Source organism: Canis lupus, chromosome 5, assembly GCF_011100685.1.
Source record: "Canis lupus familiaris isolate Mischka breed German Shepherd chromosome 5, alternate assembly UU_Cfam_GSD_1.0, whole genome shotgun sequence".
Lineage (NCBI taxonomy): Eukaryota > Metazoa > Chordata > Mammalia > Carnivora > Canidae > Canis > Canis lupus.
Genome location: NC_049226.1, coordinates 15542330 through 15562262, shown reverse-complemented (window position 1 = coordinate 15562262; position 19933 = coordinate 15542330). Strand labels below are relative to the sequence as shown.

General features: G+C 52.5%; 1 protein-coding gene across 1 annotated transcript; it reads right to left on the bottom strand.

Annotated features, from left to right (window-relative positions):
• Positions 1-2910: 2910 nt before the first annotated feature.
• SCN2B (sodium voltage-gated channel beta subunit 2) lies at positions 2911-15625 on the bottom strand. The gene is given in 4 exon segments (NM_001168459.2): positions 2911-6690; positions 7178-7388; positions 7661-7827; positions 15412-15625. Coding segments are annotated over 4 exon segments (648 nt in total). The 5' UTR covers positions 15482-15625; the 3' UTR covers positions 2911-6490.
• Between the last annotated feature and the right edge of the window lie 4308 nt (positions 15626-19933).

Below are 19933 nucleotides of genomic sequence, written 5' to 3'. Positions count from 1 at the left end.
TCCCGGTGGCCACAGACCCAGCCACCGTATTGGCCAACAGCTGGGATGCACACTCTCCCCTACCCACAGGCAGAGAACAAACCCTCTCCATCTGCCCATTTGCCCACAAGAGGGGCTCTCAGTCTATTGAGGCAAACAGTTTCTACTCCCTGTGTCACCTGTTTACGGGGCAGTTGTCATTGTTGAGAAGCAGAAGCAGCTGTGGCTGAGATCAAGGTGACTTTGCCAGGGCTGTAAGGGAAGCCCCTCCCGTGGAATCCCAAGTAGCCAAGCTGAGTGCCCAGTGCTCACTTGCCCCCTTCCCTGGCACTTCCTGGGCTCTCGAGATCATTATTGCCAGAGAAAAGGAAAAGCTACTTTATCAGTCTTTCTCTTGGTTCTAGCCAGAGGCCTCCTCAGCCCTGCAGGGCAAGGGGCTCCTAGGCTAGGCCAGTCTATCTTAGGATCAAACCTATGTCAAGATGCCATGATAGAGTTCTCAGATGGGCTGCCCTCCCCAAGGCCCCCTGGAGCTCTCATCCACTGGACAGGTGGAACTTGTCTTGAAGGGTGGCTGGTGCCCTGGACATCAGCATGGCAGTGTGCAGCCAGGGAGGACTAGAACCTGGTGGGCTTCAGGGTGAGAGGTCTGTGGGGGGCAATGCTCCCAGGGCCATATGAGAAGAGTTCCTGCAGATCCTTGCCAGTGTGGACCTTCCGAGACCTCAAAATGCCGTGCAGGAGGGCCAGAGACCTAGTGGGGGCTCATGCTCCTGTCCATCAAGCTGCCCAGCCCACCTCCCCTCACCTGAAGGTTTTCAGGTACTACCCCCAGCCCTGCAAAATGAGAAGGAGACACATAGTCTAAGAGGGGCTCATATAAAAGCATGAAGCAAGCTACACTCGGGGTGTGGGAATGGGACTCTGGGAATTGGAGCCGGGAGACATGCGTCTCTTGTCTATTGATGGGCATCAGGTCAACCTGGGGAAGGCCTTACCTAGGGAAGAGAGACTTGGTTGCCAGCCCAGGCTCTTCATTAGCCAACTGCGTGACTTTGGGAGAAACACTTTCGCTCTCTGAATCTCAGCTTTATAAACAGCCTTTGCGGAAGCTCCACCCAGCCCCAGCTGGGGAGGGGCAGACAGGGTCCCGGGCTGTGTGTGTAGCTATGCCCAGCTGTGCCTAGCTGTGCCCAGACTGTGGACTGTGGGAAGAACCACCGACCTAGAGCCTGATAGGAGATCCTGTCCTGTCCTTGACGCATCGTGTGGCCTTAAGCCAGTCACTTCCCTGTTGTGATCCTCAACTTTCCCTTCAGGATACTCTGGAGGCTTAGCCAATGGTCCCCAAGACCCCTCCTTGTCTCTGATGTTGTAAAGATCTCCTCTCCCATCCCACTCCCTTTGGCCTTTGGGACCTGTCCTAGGGACTCTGAAATCACCCTCCCCCCGTGCCCATATGGACTTCTATTCCAGGCGGCAGGCAGTGGGTGGCTGGATGGGGTGCCCAAGCCCTGCAGGGGGCTCCGGCAGGAAGTGAAGGAGCCGCGGGAATGGAGAGGCTCTTGTACAGACTCCTCTATCTCAAATGGGGGTACAGAAAGCCGGTACCGATTCTGAACCCCAGAATGGCAGCTAGCTCTTCCCCCACAAGGCACCTCATTCTGCAATCAGAACTACCCCCACCCAGGCCCCAAGCAGGCTGGGCTAGAGAACATCAATTTAAGGAGATTGCCAGAGCCAAATCCAACTCTCCCAGAAGCCAGGCCCAGATCCAAAGTGTTCTGGGAGAAAAGCCCTAGAATGAGGAAGATGCTGGCCCTACCCCAGAGAGAACCAGCCAGAATCCCTAGTGCCTTCTGCTGCCAAGTCCACAGGCTTTGCCTCAGTTTCCCTAGTTGTCAGGTAGAGAAGCACTGCCTGACACACCATCCTTGGAAGGGCTCAGGGACTCTGGAAGACAGACACCCTTTTAAGCCAAGGTATCTGTGGTTCAGTTGACTACCAGCCCCCTCTGTTTAATGCTGCTGTTCCTTCTGGCTTCGCTCCCAGGTAGCAGCAGCAACCCCCTCAGGTGCTACAACTACAGGGTCAGGGTCCTCTGGAAGTATTCTAAAGTGCATCTGGCCACTGAACACTGGCAAAGGTCTCTGGGTCACCAGGGAGGAGACAGAAATGACCAAGAAACCAGAACAAAAGTAGGAACCAACCACTTCCACTTGCCATTCAGAAAGTTGAAACATTTCTTACGTTTCGTGTGTGTGCATAGGAGAAAAACGCAGAGATGGAGAACAGGTAGCAAAAGAAAAAAAGGCTGGGTGTGTCCGGACTAGTGGAGCCCCTCCACCAGGGGGTCCTCTTTGGTCCTGAGCTTCCGAAGATCCAGGTGCATGTAAATAAGATCCAGCAGGACTCAGGTGGGACCTGAACATCCTGACTCTTCCCCCAGACACCCTCAACCTTGAAGGTGCACGAGGGCAGACTCAGAGCCACTGTCAACTGTTTCTTTCCCCCGAGTCCAGAGCAGGCAAAGGAAGCATCTGTCTGGTCAGACGCAGCTCAGACACAGGCAGGCAGGAAGGATGGCCCACCCATCCATGGAAAAAATAGGCAGCACCCACAATATCAAAGGTTGTCGTCATCCCAGAAGTAATCAAGAGGCCCCCCAAAAGTGGAGAGTGTTCAGACACCCTGTCTTCAGGGTGCTTCCAAGGTGGATAGAGTCCTCCAGGATTCTGAGAGAAGGCAAAGAGGGAAAGAGATAAGGCATTCGTCTACATGAGCAGAACAGAAGGACTGTGTCCTTGCTGTGGGCCCGGCAATGGCAGTGGGATTCCCATGAGAGGAGCAGGAGGGGTCCCTGGCAGGATCCTGGCAAAGCCTCCACTTGCCCCGCTCTGGAGCCCTGAAAAAAGCCACACTCGAGGGATGTTCGGGGGAGATGATCTGTTTATTGTAGCCAATAGATCCAAGCAATACAACAAACTGCAAAGAAAACACAGCCTGCTCCCCAAAGCAGACACATCACAGCAGCTGGGTCACAGAGGACCATCGAAGTTGTTCTCCCCACCACCCCCTCCAACCACCCTGCAGCACAGAAAACCCAGAAAGTGCATAAGTAGCTGAGTTTTCTCCTCCAAGTGCACAAAAAGCAGTAAGAACATTCCATAATTTGCCTTTGGTGAATCAACTCAAAACACTGAGAAATGATGGTTTTTCCCTCAACACCCAGTGTAACTTTTGGAGTGGATGTAGTGAGATGTTTTATATTTGTATATATAATATATCTATACCTATATATAGACTATGTACAAATGCATCAGCAAGCTTCAATAAAGGAAGACATTAGCACGAGGCACAGCAAGAGACACAGGCTGTCTATCCTTAAGATGAGTTGCAAGGAAAATTTCTTGATTCATCACTCATTCCAACTGCATCACGCCATTCCTATGGCCTGGGACTGTCTTTTGGGACCTGGCCAGTATTTTCCATCGTCCATCTGCTTTAACCTGACCTTGTAAATACCAGCCCAACTTCCCCAAGGGGACCTCCAGGGAGAAATATGGAACCAGTCGGCTTTTCCTTTTTATAGATTGGGAATAACTGTGATTAGTCCATCGCTAAGGGGCAGACAGCCGTTTTCAAAGCCAGTTTCAAGGCACCTCAAGGCATTTCAGTCCTGAAAAATTGCACTCTGCTCTTATAAGCTCAATCGCATGGGTTGGCCAGCCCATCTCCTTACAGTGGCCCTTAAATTAGGAGGAAGAGACAGACAGGGAGTTCTAAGACAGCAGGAGAGGCAGGGGCTGTTGGGAAAACCAGCAGACTGGACCCAGGAGAGCGCAGTGATGGGAACATGCAGCCGCAAGTGGGAAAAGTGGGACGTGAACCCACAGTGCAGGGAGAGGAGCGGCTTGCTGGTATAAACTAGAAAGCAGGGTAGAGAAATGGCTGCTGTGGAAACATGTCACGGGTTTCCCACCTCTATGCACAGAAGCCCCATCTTGTTCCCAACCTCACGGCCCTGGGGGAGGCAGCTCTAGGAGACCTCCTCCCGAAGAGATTCAAAGAGGCTGCAGGAGAAAGTGCACAAGAGAGTGGGGCAGCTCGGGAGGGCCCCCCACCCTGGGCCAGAGCGTTGGAAGGAAGGAGCCCAGAAGTCTGGAGCTTCTTGATGGGGAGTTGGGATTTCTTAGAATAAACCTAGGGAATCGCGCAAAAAGTTCCCTAAATGTGAGGCGTGCCCCGCATCAGCACAGATCCTCACTCATCCTGGGAGAAGAGAATACTTGAGAGGTGGCTGCGAGGAGAAATCTGCGGGCTGCTTCTGCGTATCGCAACCGCCCTTGGTCTCAGCTGCCCATCGCTCCCCTCGTGGCTGGTTGGCTCCAAGGATGGCTGTGTCCTCCTGCCCCAGGCATCCTGGTGGCTTAGCCCACCCCCATTGGCAGTGTGTTGATTGGCAGTTAGGTACTGAGCTGGACTCCCCCCACCCCGGAGCTGTCACCCAGGCTGTCCGTCCCCCACTCTGTGCCCACTCTGCCTGGCCTGTCACCCTGTTCCCTGTTGAATCTCCCACCACCACCACCACCACCACTACCCGCCTTCCTGCCTTTCTTCCCTTCCCAGGGCCCAGATTTGGGACTGTCTTCCTTCTCCAACTCCAGCCCTGGAAGCAGTGGCTGCAGAGGTGGAATTAGATGCACCAAAAAAAATTAATCTTGGTCCCCACAGTGCTGACCTGGCAGCTTCCAACTGTGTTATGGCTTTGTGTGCATCCCTGGCACCTGGCACAGTGCCTGGCACACAGGAGATGCTCAATAAATGGATGTCGAATTGAAGTGAATTAAACTGAACCTCATGGATGCTACTGTTCTCTCCCCAAACTGGCCATCTGATGGGCAGAGGCAGAGAATGGTCCCTGAGACTGTCCCTGAGACTGTCACAGTCCTGTCTCCACTCACTTTCCCCAGACCGGTTCCTGCCCAGGATGCTGACTCCCAGAACCTGGGTGGGGTCTGAGCTCCTGGAAAGGCCAGGGAAGGGCTGAAGGTCAGTCAGTGTGGGGCAGGGGCAGGGGCAGGGCCTTGCCAGCAGCTCTGCCCTCCTGCTCCATCCCTCCATTCCCACCGGCCTGGGAGAGGAGCAGCCCTCCCTTCCGTCCCCTCCCCTCCTTATGGAGAGGAAAACTATGGCTCTGTTGATTCAAACTGGAGACTGAGGAGCCAGAGGAGGGGATAGCAGGACCCTTGGTCTCTGTCATTTTGAACCCGTTTCCCCATCTGTAGTGGGACTTGCCTGGTTGATCCCTGAGGATCTTCCAAGGTAGTGTTCACGTCAGCAGTTTCTCTCTGGTTCTCTCCCTCTCTTGAGGCTTAAATGATTCCCTCTTAATGTGAGTAAAATGGCAGTGAAAGTTGGCTCTCCATAAATGCTACCTTCCTCCCCACAGAGGGAGTCCCTGGGGCAGGGAGGGTATAACATGCCCATAGCGTCTCAGAAGCTCCAAGGCTCCCCTCACTCTCCCCTCGGGGTGCTCCCTTCCCAGTCTCTACCCAAAAGCCAACTAAAAGCCCTGCTGATGGTACCTGGGAAAGTTCCAACACAAAACACAAGGGCCCAGAGGAAGCCCCGACTCCCCACACCCACTGCTCCGCGTGGCGTGGCGCCTCCCCAGCCCCACACTCAGCTGACAGGGAGGTCACCAGGTTGGAGAAGCCAGCCTGCGACCAACTCCATCTTACAGTGCCACCCCCACCCCTTCAGATCTTAGCTGACTTTGAATTTTGTCTCCTGTTCTTTATGGCTATGGTGAAAAATGATACAACCTCCCCACCGCCCAGCTTGGCAACTCTTCAGCACAGTGCTCCCCCCTCCAAATCCCAAGAGATTAGCAGCCCACAGAAACCCCCCAAGGCTTCTGTGGTAGCAGCTACTGATGGAGAGGGGGTAAGAGCATGGGTCCCCGGGCTTAGGCTCCTCTCCACCTGCCCTCCGGCCCCAGCTTCCCTGCAATGTCCAGGAAACACAGTCGTCCCTCTGACACGCCCGCCACCCAAGTTATAGGAACCCACCAGCACCCCCAGCCTGACAGGGCCACCAGGGCTGGAGCGGCTCCGGGAGGCAGCGCAGGAGAGCCCCTCCGCCGCCCGCAGGTGCTCCCTGAGGCCCACCAGACCAGTGCACAGACAGGGCCGGGTGGGCACCCCGTGTCTTCCTGGGACCCTCTCACAGGCCTCCTGCCTCCACTCAGGGGCCGGCAGTCAGAGCCCACTTGTCCCTCCCCTGGGGGCCCACACATCCCACGCGCCACGGCAGGTTTCCCAAATGAAAGAGAGGTGGGTCACTCTTGGTGCAGGGTGGGGGACACGACGTGAGGGGTTCGGGGGGCCCCAGGTGGGCACTGGGACCCCGGTTCAGGAGAAGCACACCAAGAGAGGGCAGGCAGGGGCACAGTGTGCGGGGCGGAGGGTGGGAGGGCGACAGGACGCGAGGGGGGCTGCGGGGCCTGTTACTTGGGGCCGTCGTCCGCGTTTCCCTCTCCATCAGTCTTGCCCTCCTCGTCTGTCTTCAGGTCGTCGGTGCTCAGTTTCTGCTCTTTTTTCCTCCTCACACACTTTACTACCATCAGCACCAGGATGACCACCGCCAGGAAGCCGCCCACGGAGGCGCCCACGATCACGGCCACCGTGGAGTCCCGCTCAGGGGGCTCTGGAGAAGGAAAAGAAACAGACCCACTGAGGACCGGGGCCCCGAAAGGGAGCCTCCCCCAAGCACCCCCTCCCTGCGGTGTGTGCCCACCCCCACCCCCGTGGTCCTCACCGGATGCTCTTGGTGGAAAGGTCCTAACTGTACTATTCACTCACCGTGTGACCCTGGGTGATGCCCTCTCTATAGCAAGTGCCCAACAGATGAGAGCTGCTACTACGATTCTTTGAATCATGACCGACCGTGACTGGGGTCATTATAAGGATAAAACCTGGTCTTAATCCTTAACTTAATCCTTACTTAATCCCTGGTAAATAGGGTGCCCAGCACACGCTGGAGATTCAGTTCTCTCCACCCCAGCCCTGCTCTACCCCAAGAGCACAGCCCCTCCCAAGGAGCCAGGGGGCTCCTCCTGCTGGAGGGTGGTGGGTGGGACAGGGGCCCCCAGGGCAGCGGGCTCCCCACCCTGCCCGCCCCGCCCGCCCCTCACCTTCCATGAGGACCTGCAGTTGGATCCTGCCGTGGCCGCGGTGGCGGTCGGGCGGGTTCATGATGTAGCAGTTGTAGGTGCCCACATCTTCGAGCTGCACGTTTCTCAGCGTCACGGACACATCATACTTGCTGGGGTTCCCCGAGAACTCCACGCGGTCCCGGAACCGCTCCAGCTTCAGGTTGATGATCTTCATGCGGAACTGGAGGAACTGGGGATGGAAGCTGGCTGAGCAAGGAGCCGCCGGGAGAGGGGGTGCTCCTCCCCACCCCACTGGAAGAGAGGCGGTTACCTCCAGGGCCTTACCCTCCCAGGGCCACCCAGGCATGACAGTACACCTTCTGCCAAAGTCCCCTGGAGCAGACTAGCCCACCAGGATCTCCAGGGTGCTGGTCGAGTGTGTGGGCAGGTGGTGAGAAATGGGGGCTTCATGCCCAGGGGCTCCCGCCCCCTCCCTCACCTCCACCTCCATCCCGGACTCACCATCTCCTCTGAGCAGTTACTACACTCCTGGTAAGTCCAGTTTAGGGAGAACTGTTTGTGGTTCACTGTATAGCAGGAGTTGAAGGTACAGGGCAGACGGGCATTAGAGCCATTGAGGACGTTGAGGGTGGTAGGTACTGTGACCTCCATGCTCCGCCCTGGTGGCACTGTGGATAAAGCCACAAACTGGTGAGAATTCTGGTTGCGGGGGTGAGGGGGGGGGTTAGGGATGGGGGCAAGCCTTCTGCACCTGCTGTCAGTGGGGCAGAGCTATGGCAGTGGATTGGGTCCCTTACGTCTGAAATTAGAGAGTGGAATGCAGTGGGCAAAGCTCCTAAGGGGTACCTGATGTGGGCCTTGGGGTAGAGCAAGGCTGGGGTGGAGAGAACTGAATCGCCTACCAAGCCAGAGGCAGACAAATGGCCCCAAGACTTACCTAGGCCATGGTTGTGCAGCCACTCCTCTGGCTGGCCTGCCCCAGCTTTACACTGCCACCTGCTAACTGAAGACCTCGGACTCTACTGTACTGGCCTCAGGTTCCCCTTCTTCCCCACCACTTCCAACCATCTCTGGTGATCCAAAGCTCCTCCAGCTAAAGCTGCAGTGTCTCCCATGTGGCAGAAAGCCTTCAGACAGATGGAGATTCAGAAGGCCTTGCTCTCTATACACCAAGACCAGAGTGAAGCGGCGTGCCCAGCCCAGCCCAGCCCAGCCCCCTCCTCTCCCCCCAGCTTCTAGCAAGCAGGAAAGAAGGCAGACAAGCAGTGGGAGGGAAGATGCATCCCAGAATAAGCACAATTCCAAGGGACTGACGGATGGTTCTATGAGGACAGGAGTCCCTTCTGCAGATGTCAGGCCTGGAAGCACCACAGCAAGGAGCTGATCCAGGCTGAAGGGGTGGCAGGGTGGGAATGGCAGTTTTCTGTCAAATCCTACAAGGAGCACCAGCCCTGGGCCAGAAGAGCTGGGTGCTGGGGCTGCCCGGCTCGCTCTGACATTCGAAGCAGAGCAAAGTCTAGGGTGAGGTAGGTGAGCCCAAGCCTTTCCAGTTGAAGCTGCAGTGATCGCCATGGGGCAGAAGGCCTTGAACACAGAATCGAAGGGAGGACCCATCCTCAGTGTCAGGCAAATACCTCCTTAAACTGTACACCATAGGCACCTCACTGGCCTCACCCAAGTCCTGACCTTAACACTAAGATTTTCTGCAAAAATCATCAAAACATCATCCCAAAAGGTTCATTTTCTTTTTCTTTTTTTTTTAATTTTTTTTTAATTTTTATTTATTTATGATAGTCACACAGAGAGAGGGAGAGAGAGGCAGAGACACAGGCAGAGGGAGAAGCAGGCTCCATGCACCAGGAGCCCGATGTGGGATTCGATCCTGGGTCTCCAGGATCGTGCCCTGGGCCAAAGGCAGGCGCCAAACCGCTGCGCCACCCAGGGATCCCGGTTCATTTTCTTTATAGGGGATAAACAGTAATGGTCAGTATGAGCCATGCATTTGCTCATTTACCCCCTATTTTTAAGCCACTCCCTATGCCCCACGCACTTAGCCTAGGCCTTGGGGGTTATTGCTGTGAACAAGCCAGGCCCGAGTGGCCACAACACAAAGCTTATGTTCTAGGGAAGGGAATCGACGTTCACAAGAAAAAAAATAATAATGTGACTTTACGTCATGATGCATGGTGGCCATCGTAAGGGGTGCTGTTTCCTGTTGGTAGTCAGGGAGGACTGCTTGGAGGGGCTGACAGGTAGGCAGCCCCTGGCAAAGTGAGGGAGTGAGCCATTTAAAATTCTGAAGGAATCAAGTTCCAAGCAGCAGAATATTAAGAGCAAAGTCCCAGTGGCTGCAACAAGCTTTGTGTGTCTGAAGCACAAAGAGTGGTGATTCAAAGGGCAAGTGGTGAGACCTGAGGTCCCAGAGTTAGGCAGGGGCGAGACCCTGGGGGCCTTGGGGGCTAGAACTGGCAGTTAGGATTTTCATCTCCAAGTGAGATAGGAAGCCAGCAGGGGACTCAGTGGGGGTGAGGAGGCAGGGAGTCAGAGGGCTGACTAGGAGGCTGTGGATGCAGGATTAGTGTAGACAAGGAGATCCCATGAGATTCAGGTCCCATTCCAGCTCTGCCTTCAATCGGCTGGGAGAATGTGTGCAAGCTCCTTCACCTTCCAAGCCTCAGTCCCCTGCTCTGTAAAACTTGGCTAATGACACCCACCTCCAGGGATTGCCATGACCATTTTAAAAAGATAAAATATGTAAAGCATGAAGCATGATGGACAGTCGCAGCTCCTGTTACCCTATGTTCTCAAGTTCTCTAAACAGGAAGGCCTTCTGGGACAGTCTCCTCCTGGCAGAGGGCAGCCCCTTGGAATCCCCCCAGCTCTGGCACAAGGCCCAGCCCCCCCCCCCAAACCCCTGCAGTGACAGTCCAGCAGCATCCCCTACAGGGCTCTGGTTTCCCAAACAACTGTGTAGGGCACTGCTGATGGGCCCCAAGCCGGAAGGACGCAGCCTCACAGCAGCCTGCAAGTAGGACTGTCAATCTGCTCAGCCCATCCCTCAGGATGAGTGGCCAGGGCTAGCGGACAGGACTTAAGGACAGGAGATGCTCCAAAATGCTGGCCCTAGAGGTCCCAACAGAGCCTCAGGTGGAGGGATTAGGCATGCACACCCACCTGCAGGGCCGTGGGTTCGGGTTCGTGTGTGGGCTGAGTACTCACTAGGGGAGCGTGAACTGGGGAGGCTGAGTGGGCCTGCCAAGAAGAACAAAGCCCAGTTCCCACAGCCCCGCTTTCATCACCATTATGAAAGCACCTAGCTCGGCGCCAGGCAAGGAGGAGGTGTGCGGCAAATGCCACTGCCGCCCCTGCTCTGCAGAGGCAGAGAATCTGCAGGGAAGGAACCCGGCAGGGCCTTGTCCTGAGTTCACCTCTTACCCGGGAAAGGCCCTGCTTCTCTAACCCCTTCCAAGCTCGAGCTCCGGGACCTTCCCAGGGCCCCCTACCAAAAGGGGTCTCCAAGTGACCCCACAAAGCAGGGGCTGTGAATCGGGCTGACCTATCCGCAACCCCTCTCCCAGCCTGGCCCACACTGCTCAGGCTAGAACTTGAACCCCCAGGGCAGCCCCCTCCACTGTGAAGGAGCCAGCATCCTCCCGCGTGGAAGGGCAGAGCTATGGGGAGGTCCTTCCTGGCTGGCGGGGGAGGGGGAGCACAGGTGCAATGCAGAGTCCCTTTCCCGCAACCCTGCAGCATGGCCCTTGCTGGAGGCTCCAGAAGGAACCGTGCACCCTCTAGTGGTCAGAGATGTCCAGCCAGTCCCAACTGCAGATGGGGCGCAGGATCACCAGATCAGAGGCAGCCAGGCAGGGGCACCTCCAGAATTGTGAATCTAGACCCACCGCCTCACCAGCGAGGCAGGTGAGGCCCAAGGGAGACACACAGAGGACAGGGACGAGCCCAGGCCAGACCGTACTTCCTGGCTCCTACTCCAACGCTCCCATGTCAGCCTGAGTCCCCACCAGGGCTTTAGGTCTCTCACCAATCCAGGCCCCCATTAAAGAAACCACCATGCAGCAGGGTCAGAGCTGTGAGCAAAATCCCAATAAACCCTGCGGCTTCAGGAAAGTAGCCGAGTCTCTAGCAAGGGTCCCAGAAAGGACTTCACAATAACAACTAAGTGCTTGCTGTGTGCCAGAGGCTGTCTTACCCATTCCAAGAATATGACCTCATTTGATACTTACAACTGCCCTATTACCACCCCACTTTCCAGACAATGCAATTGGGCACAAAGAAGTTACACGAACAGCCCAAGGTCACAGCTAGTAAGTGAGAAAGCTTGATTTTAGCCCAGGCTGCTGGGCTCCAGACAGCGTTGAGGGGCTGAGACTGGGTGACATTCCAAGGCTTGCGAGGGACCGAGGGACCGAGGGACCGCCAGGCCTCCCACTGTCTCCATAGCAGAGCAGCTTCCAGCTCAGGGCAGGCTGGCCAGAGGGGAATGGTCCTGTTTAAAGGAACCTCCATACAAGGAAGCCCAGTCCTCCTGCTTGCCCCATTTGAGACCAGGTCGGTCTCCTGATTTCCAACTCATAGAAAGAAAATGAGAATTATTTAGGAGCACAGTGAGGATGTGGCTTCTGGTCTTAGTTCCAAGGCATCACTGGCACCCAGGCCCCCACTCTTTCTCTGGGGGCACATCTGGGCATCCCAGGCCCCATGTTATCCACTATTCTAACTGGCCCATCTTTCAGAGATCACAAAAATTTGCTCACTTCCGGTGAAGCGCTACCTCCTGGAAGGTAAAAGTGAATTTTCTTCACTCCTCTTTCCAACCCTACAGCAACCGATGAGGTAGGTTTATTTTCTTCTTGTTTAAAAGAGAGTGTCAAAAAAAAAAAGAAGAATAAAAAATAAAATAAAAGAGAGAGCGTCCAAGCAGAGAAATGGTCCCCCCAAGCTTCTGGAGCACATTGTCTCCTGGAGCAGCCCCAGCATCCCAGGGGAGTGTGACACCCAGACCTCGCCTACTGCTTTCGGACCCTCCCCCACACCAGGATGGAAGCCCAGTCTACCCCCCACGCAGCATGTCCTCATCACCCTTCCACTGGCTCCCTGTTGCTTTCAGGATGGAGTCCAGGCTCCTGGGCACGGCTTCCAACCCTCTGCCATCTGGGACCAATCTAGGTCCTGGCCTCCTCTCCTGCCAGCTCCCAACCCTCCATGCTTCCTCCACTCCGGTGATCCCCGACTTCTTACTTTTTCTGTTAACCCCACTTTCTTTCACACCACCATGCCTCTGCACACAAGCTTGCTTCAGGTCGGGAAGCTCGTTCACCCTTCTCCACCTGGGGCCCTCTTACCTGTCCCGCGGTTCCCAGCTAACCAGGCATGCCCAAATGACAGCATCCCCAGTGCCTGGGCCCTCACCCCAGCCCTGTTCTCGCTTCTACATGACCAGAAGGCAGAACGGCATTGTGGCCAAGCGGCCTGATCTTTGGCAAGATAGTGAACCTTCCGACCTCAGTTTCCTCATCTGTAAAATGGGGGATGATAATAGAACCTGACTTCTAGGGCGCTTGTGAAGATTACATGACTTGCTAATGTAGGAAGCTCACAGCAATGCCTGGTGCATAGTCAGCCCTTGACGGAGGCTAGCCGCTGTCATTGTCATCATCATTATGATTATCATTGTGGCAGCACCTATGATGCTGTGCTCTCATTATCTGTTCATGTGCCTGTGCCCCCCAGGAGGCTCTGGGGAGCTGATTTTTGCTCATCTTGGTATCTCTGGATCTAGAACAGTATGTGATATGCAGATGGGCACTCAATAAACGTCTATAAAAGGAAGGAAAGGCCTTTTCCCTCCATGTCTGGATCCCTGCCCCCAGCAGCAGACATGTGCAGTGGACTTCAGTGAGGACCAGACTCCACCTTCTAGGCCTCGTCTAACATAACCCACATTTGGATAACTAGATTGGTACCCGCAGAGCCAGTGGTCTTAAGAAAAACTCTGGGAAGTCCAGGCATTTGGATTGCTTCTAGATAAAAACTAGTCTCACATGCTTTTCTTGTGTATAAGGCAGGTTGCCCAGCTGGTCCTCTTCCCCCTTTATCAGCTCTATGGTTATTCTCACAAACCCTGCCCCTAAGGCGGCCCCTCCTTCATAATTTGTCCCTCCATCTTGGGGACTGATACCACTACAACCACCAAAGTTCCATTGTGCCTCTGAGCCCTGAGCCTTGGAGTGCCAGGGCAAGCCTCATCATAGCATCGATCAAGCTCCCCGTTCCTGCATCCTCTACCACCCAGGTTTGCAGAGGCCCTAGCTTCCTCCCACCACTGCCTCACAACCCCCACTCCCTGACCTCTTTACTCCAGACCCCATCCTTCCCCTAAGATACACCCTGGTCACAGTCATGGAGCCCCCTTCCCTCCTTCACTTATATCAGGCTCTCACAAGACTGTCCCTCTCCCACAGAAAGCTCTCCCTAACTCCCAAAGGAGTCACCTGTCCTCCATCCCTGGCTCCTTACACACAGGTCAGCCACCCAACTCCCCATCTTTTTGCCTGCACTTGAAATTCTTTTATCACTGTTGATATAGCAGTACCATTTCTTGAACATTGGGGGCAGTAGAGTCCAACAGGTAAGTACCGGAAGTCAGACAAATGAGTTCAAAACTCAGTTCACCTTAAACTAATCATGTGACTTTAAGTCACTTAATTTAAATAAGTTAGTTACTTCATTTCTCTGTGCTTGTTTCCTCATCCGTAACAGAAGGATATAGCAGTATCTGTCTCATTCGATTACTGATTACCGTGAGGACTAAAATTCTACAGCATCTGAATGCATGACAAGCATTCACAAAGTTCAGCTCTTATTGAGCACCTGCTGTATGCCAGCTTCCCCCCCAGAAAAACCAAGCATTCTCCAGTTTACCCACAAAGGAACCAAATCTCAGAAGGGTCAAGTAACTTGCCTATGGTCATGGGGTAAATGGCAAAGATGGCTTTAAACCCAGAGCTGATTCCAAAGCTCACCCTCTTGATACTGCTCCGCGCTGGCTTCCGTCACATTCCTGCTCTGTTGTTGACATGTCCAGTAACTCAGCAAAGCTAATGGGCCTTATGGCTTTCGTCACATTCCTGCTCTGTTGTTAACATGTCCAGTAACTCAGCAAAGCTAATGGGCCCCTTATGCCAGGGGCTCTATGTTGTCTCTGTCTAGGACTCCTGCCTAATATCCAACACAGCACACCAGAGAAAGAGGAGACAGAGAGAGGAAGTGGGATTCCATGATGGGGAGTATCCCACTGACAGTCCTTGGACTTGACCAATGAGTACACCACTGATGAGTAAGTGTAGGAGCAAGAATGAAACTACCCATAAAGCAGGCTTGCAAATAACTCTCTAGCCCACCTACTCACCAGGAAGTCATGAGTGGTCAAATATGAAATTAACATGTGGATCACTTGACAAGGCAGTCAGTGAGGCTGGGCTGCTCTTAAAGGGCCACAGCTACACCCAGCCCGGAGTTCCTTTTTTTTTTTTTTTTTTTTTCCTTTTTCTTTTTCTTTTTTTTTCCTGGTCCCTTCTCCTGGACCCTTCCTCCACTCCATCGGGCCCAAGTCAGAGGCCTCCATCTGCGCTTGCTTCAGCAAATCTCTTCCCAGTGCCAAGCTCATACCTCAAGCCTGCTTCCCACCTGCTCCCCGACACATTTCAAAAAATCAATGGTATAGATTTCCAGGAAGCAAGACCCAGACTCAACTTCCCACTTCCCACTCCCCCAAAACATTCTTTCTTCATATCCTGAATCCACCAGATCCCAAAGATCAAGGTCTGCAAGAGAAGCCCCTTAAGGGAGCAAGAAGACCCAGGACCCCATATTTGTAGCAGCTTAAAAAAAAAAAACACGAAGAGATTTTGCAGATCGACCTACCCTCTGCCCCCACCCCCACACAAGTCCATTTCAGGGAAATCCAAAGAAAAATCACCTCCCGTGATAACCCTCACCCCCCCACACACAGGCACACTCAGATCCCACAACCCAACATTTCCATGACCAAGTAGTCTCAGCGTTATGTAGTCCCCAGTAATGTCTTCCCCAGTCCCCGTTCATTAGCTCCCTTCCCAAGGACATGAAGGGAAGCTCAACCAATATCTTCTTTCCTGCCCCCGGCCCCCATCCTCTTCCAGCTGTGGCTACACTTCTGGACCATCAGGAGCATGCAGATGTGCAGTCTAACTTACCCAAAGAGAAAAAGAGACTGAGCCCCGTGAGACTGAAGGCAGGGCGAGGTAGCCAGGCATCTCTGTGCATTTTCAGAGACTGAGATGTTAGTCGGGTGGGATGGGGGAGAGGGTGATTTGAGGGGCCGAGGGCTACAAGGGAGGAATGGTTAGATGCTAAAAAAAAAAATGCACAGATGTACTTCAAAGACACATACAACATTAAGGAAGCTTTATTTCCATCTCTCTAATATGGCCGGCTTGTATGTTGCTGCTAAAAAGAGAGAGGGAGTGTGTAAGGGAGAGAGAAAAGGGGGGATGGAGTAAATTTTGTGGTTGGTGGATTTTGAAAAGCAGGTGGGAGGGCAGGAAAAAAGTCTTTTTGAAAAGAACAAAGTTCCCCAGCAATTCTCTCCCAATTAAACAAGAACTAAAGCAAATCCTGCCTTTCTTCTTCTTCTTCTTCTTCTTCTTCTTCTTCTTCTTCTTCTTCTTCTTCTTCTTCTTCTTCTTCTTCTTCTTCTTCTGTGCTGCTGCTGCTCTTAGATGATTGTTGGGATTTGAAAGTTGTAAAAGAGCTCATTCATTTCAAAACTGCTGTAAAGGGGGGGGGGGACTATTTTGTCATTTAAAAACACCCAAAAAAGGAGATGCTTGTTTTGTGTTATTTGGAAAGGGTTCAGGGAAGTGAGTTAGGGAGACTTTCTGGAAGTAAAGACTTCCTCGTTTTTCTACCATTTCCACTGAAACCAGAACATGTCCAAGTAGACCAGTGTAAAAACACCTAAGAGATCTTGCAATTGAATGTAATAAGAACCTTTGGGGACTCCTGATACCCAATCAAATCAATAGAAAAAAAGACATTTTTTGAGACAATTGGGAAAAAAATAAATGTGGGCTGAGTATTAAATTATATTAATGAATAATCCTTAATTTTGTTGAGTGTGATAAAAATATTGCGATTCTGTTCTTGAACGTCCTTATCTGTATTTTTTTATTTAATGTCAATTTAGTTAACATATACTGTATTATTAGTTTCAGAGATAGAATTTAGTGATTCATCAGTCTTCTATAACACCCAGTGCTCATTACATCACGTGCCCTCCTTAATGCCCATCACCCAGTTACCCCGTCCCACCACCTGCCTCCCTTCCAGCGACCCTTAGGTTTGTTTCCCAGAGTCAAGAGTGTCCCATGGTTTATCTCCCTCTCTGATTTCATCTTATTTATTTTTCCTTCCCTCTCCCTATGTTCATCTATTTTGTTTCTTAAATGCACATATGGGTGAAGTCATATGGTATTTGTCTTTCTCTAACTGACTTATTTCACTTAGCATAATACCCTCTAGTTCCATCCACGCTGTTGCAAATAGCAAGATTTCATTCTGATGGCTAATATCCCATTGTATTTCATACCACATCTTTATCCATTCTTCTGTCAATGGACATCTAGGCTCTTTCCATAGTTTGGCTAATCTTCTATAAACATTGGGGTGCATGTGCCCCTTCAAATCACCATGTTTGTATCCTTTGGATAAATATCTAGTACTGCAATTGCTGGGTCTTAGGGTAGTTCTATTTTAAATTTTTGAGGAACCTCCATACTGTCTTCCAAAGTAGCTGCACCAGTCTGCATTCCCACCAACAGTTCAAGAGGATTCCCTATTCTCTGCATCCTTACTAACACCTGTTGTTTCCTGAGTTGTTAATTTTAGCCATTTTGATCGGTGTGAGATGGTATCTCATTTTGATTTGGACATCTTTATCTGTTATATACCCTGGAGGGTTTATAGGTAAGATGACAGGGTGAATTGAATTTGCTTTAAGATATTCCAGGAAAAAAAAAAAGAACTGGGGGAGGTAGGTGACACAAGCACAGGTGTGACTTCAATGAAGTTGGTGGCAGGTGCAAAGGACTCACTATACAATTCTCTCCTGGGTTGTATATGCTTGAAAACTTTCCTTTTGAAAAAGGAAGAAAATATAGGCAAATAGCACAAGTAGGAGGACTTGTGGTGGAGAAGCAAAGTGGCCCTGGGCACAGAAGGTGGCTCCCACGCTTCTGGGGAGACATTGAAGTAGAACGCAGGTTCCTGTGCAACAATTCTTCACACTTGCAATGGGCTATTGAGGCACCAAAAAGGGAGCAATGAATATTTTTGAGCTATAACTCCACCTGTGATACCCCAACTGGACTGTCACCCTGGGATAGGCAATTTATTATTATCTCTCTCTCTTTTTTTTAACTTGCAAATGGAGAAACTGAGGATAACCGAACTTACCCCACCCAAAATGACTTATGGTAGTCAAGGGCAGAGTCAGAGCAGTATTCAAACTGAGGTCTGTGTGAAACAAGGGGTACTTCCAAGTATTCCACATTGCCTATCTCCCAGGGGAGGAGACCCCAGACCTTGCACCAGGATGTTTAGAGGCACAGGGAAGAGAAGACTGGAATGGACAAAGCAAGGGACCTTTGCATAGGATATAAAAAGGTGCTAAATCGCAGGGTGTAGAGGAACAGAACCGGGAGCCCAGTGCAGAGTCTGGCTCAGAGCAAACACTCGAGAAACAGGTGATACATCACTGCACAAGAGCATGCCTGAATGAAGGAACCAAAGAATGAATGAATGAATGAGTGAACGAGCGAATGAATGAATTTGATGAGGAAATAGGGGAACACAGACAGCATCCTGAAGGCAGGTTTCTAGCCACCAAGGCGGCTGAAGCTGTGCTAGGCTGGGAGGAGTGATGTGAGTCAGGTTTTGTGGCAGTTGCTGAAGGCAGAAGGGTGGGTGGAGAGGTGCCTGTCCCTGCCGGATCTTCAGCCTCTGTCACTTGACTAGCATCTGGCTGTGGCTGGTTCAGCAGGTTTCTCCAGCAGGCAGGTTCCTCCACCCGATGCACAGCCCACAGGAAGGGAGCAAATGAGCAAAGGCGCGGAGGGGGCAGCCTAGGGAAGGTGTCCTCCAGTGGCCACGGTCCATCTCCCTCGCCACTGCCCTCGGGCCGCAGTCCTCCTCCACCACGCAGCGGCCAGGCTGCAGGTGTGCCCAGGGGAGAGGCTGGCACCAGCCCGGCCACAGCCCTGCCTGTCCGGGTCTGCGGCTCAGCCACCCATGCTGCCGCAGGCACATGTCAGCCAGAGAGTTTTGGTTTGACGTAGCCGGCCTCCTCCTTTTCCTTAATGCAGCTGAGGGTGACTCTGTGGGGCTCAGAGAAGCTGCTTCCTCAGCTCATTTGGTCTCACGCAGGGTCCAGAAACTTCTGGGAACATCTGAGTTAAGAAATTCTTATCTGCTTCTCTGCTTCTATCCAAAGTTTGACTAAGAGAAACCAAGTGTCCCCTTTATAACAGAATAGCCTTTGTGCAATTCTGTCCCCCAGGACTAAGGGTCAAAAGATGGGGGGGTGAGGGGTGTTGAAGTGTGCTGGCAGGGTGAGGCAGGAGGAGGGCTACCCTAGAACCTCCCATGGCTCACTTGGACCTCCAAACGCCCACGTGCTCCAAAAGAGTAAGCTTTCCCTAGGTGCCAGTAAAGCCGAGGAGGCTGAAACTCAGAGGTATTTTGCAGAATGAAGACACCAATATCAAAGATGAGCTATGTGGGGAGTAAAGCCCTATTTTTGGCATTTCTACCCGGTACCATTTACCACTGAATATTTTATGAGACAACATTCAATCACCTACCCTGCTGGGAGAAGCAGTGTTCTCAATAATCCGAAGGAAGGTCGTTTCCTTTTGCCTTTGGAATGCCGAATCCCAATTCTACAGAGAGTCTCCCTAGTGAATTTGCCTTAAAGCCTTGCTTCTCAAAGTGTGGTCCCTGGAGCAGCATCAGCAGCATCATGTGGGAGCTCCTTGGACACGCAGAGCCACAGGCCCCACCAGGACCCATGAAACCACAGCCTGCATTTTCAATAAGATCTCCAGGTGCTTCCTGAGCACATCTAAGACTTGACTTCAACTGATAGTAAAAGGTTTGCATCCTGTGAGCAAAGGGTGATGAGAACCCAGGGCTGGGGGCTGGGGAGAAGGGACTGGTAAGCAGGAGCAAGCATAGGATGAAAAGCTGGTCCCACACTCTGCAGAGCACCAGCCACCCAGTGAAGAATAACAAAGGCGTGGACTCATTTTACTCACCTCTCTTCTCGGCCCCGTGCCCTTCTCCAGCCATTGCACACCGGGTGGTTCCCCTCACCCAGCACAGCGCTTCACAACTGGGTGTCCTTCCTTTGCAGTCTCTTAGTCTGGGAATGCCCATCCCGTCTTGTCTGGTCAGCAACCTCCTAGCCTTTCTTCAAAAATCTGCCACCAACTCATCTACTCCTTGTCTCCTATGTACCTCTTCTTTCCGTGGGCCCATGACACTGGGTACGTTCAACTCGTTTGTTGATCAACTCCCTCATTCAACAAACTCAAATATCTACTTAATATCCCCCATGTCCAGACACTGGGCTAGAAGCTAGAGACTCTGACATGAATGAGATACAGCTCACCCTCTGAGAGCTCGCATTCTAGATAAGGAGACAAAGGTATAAATGAC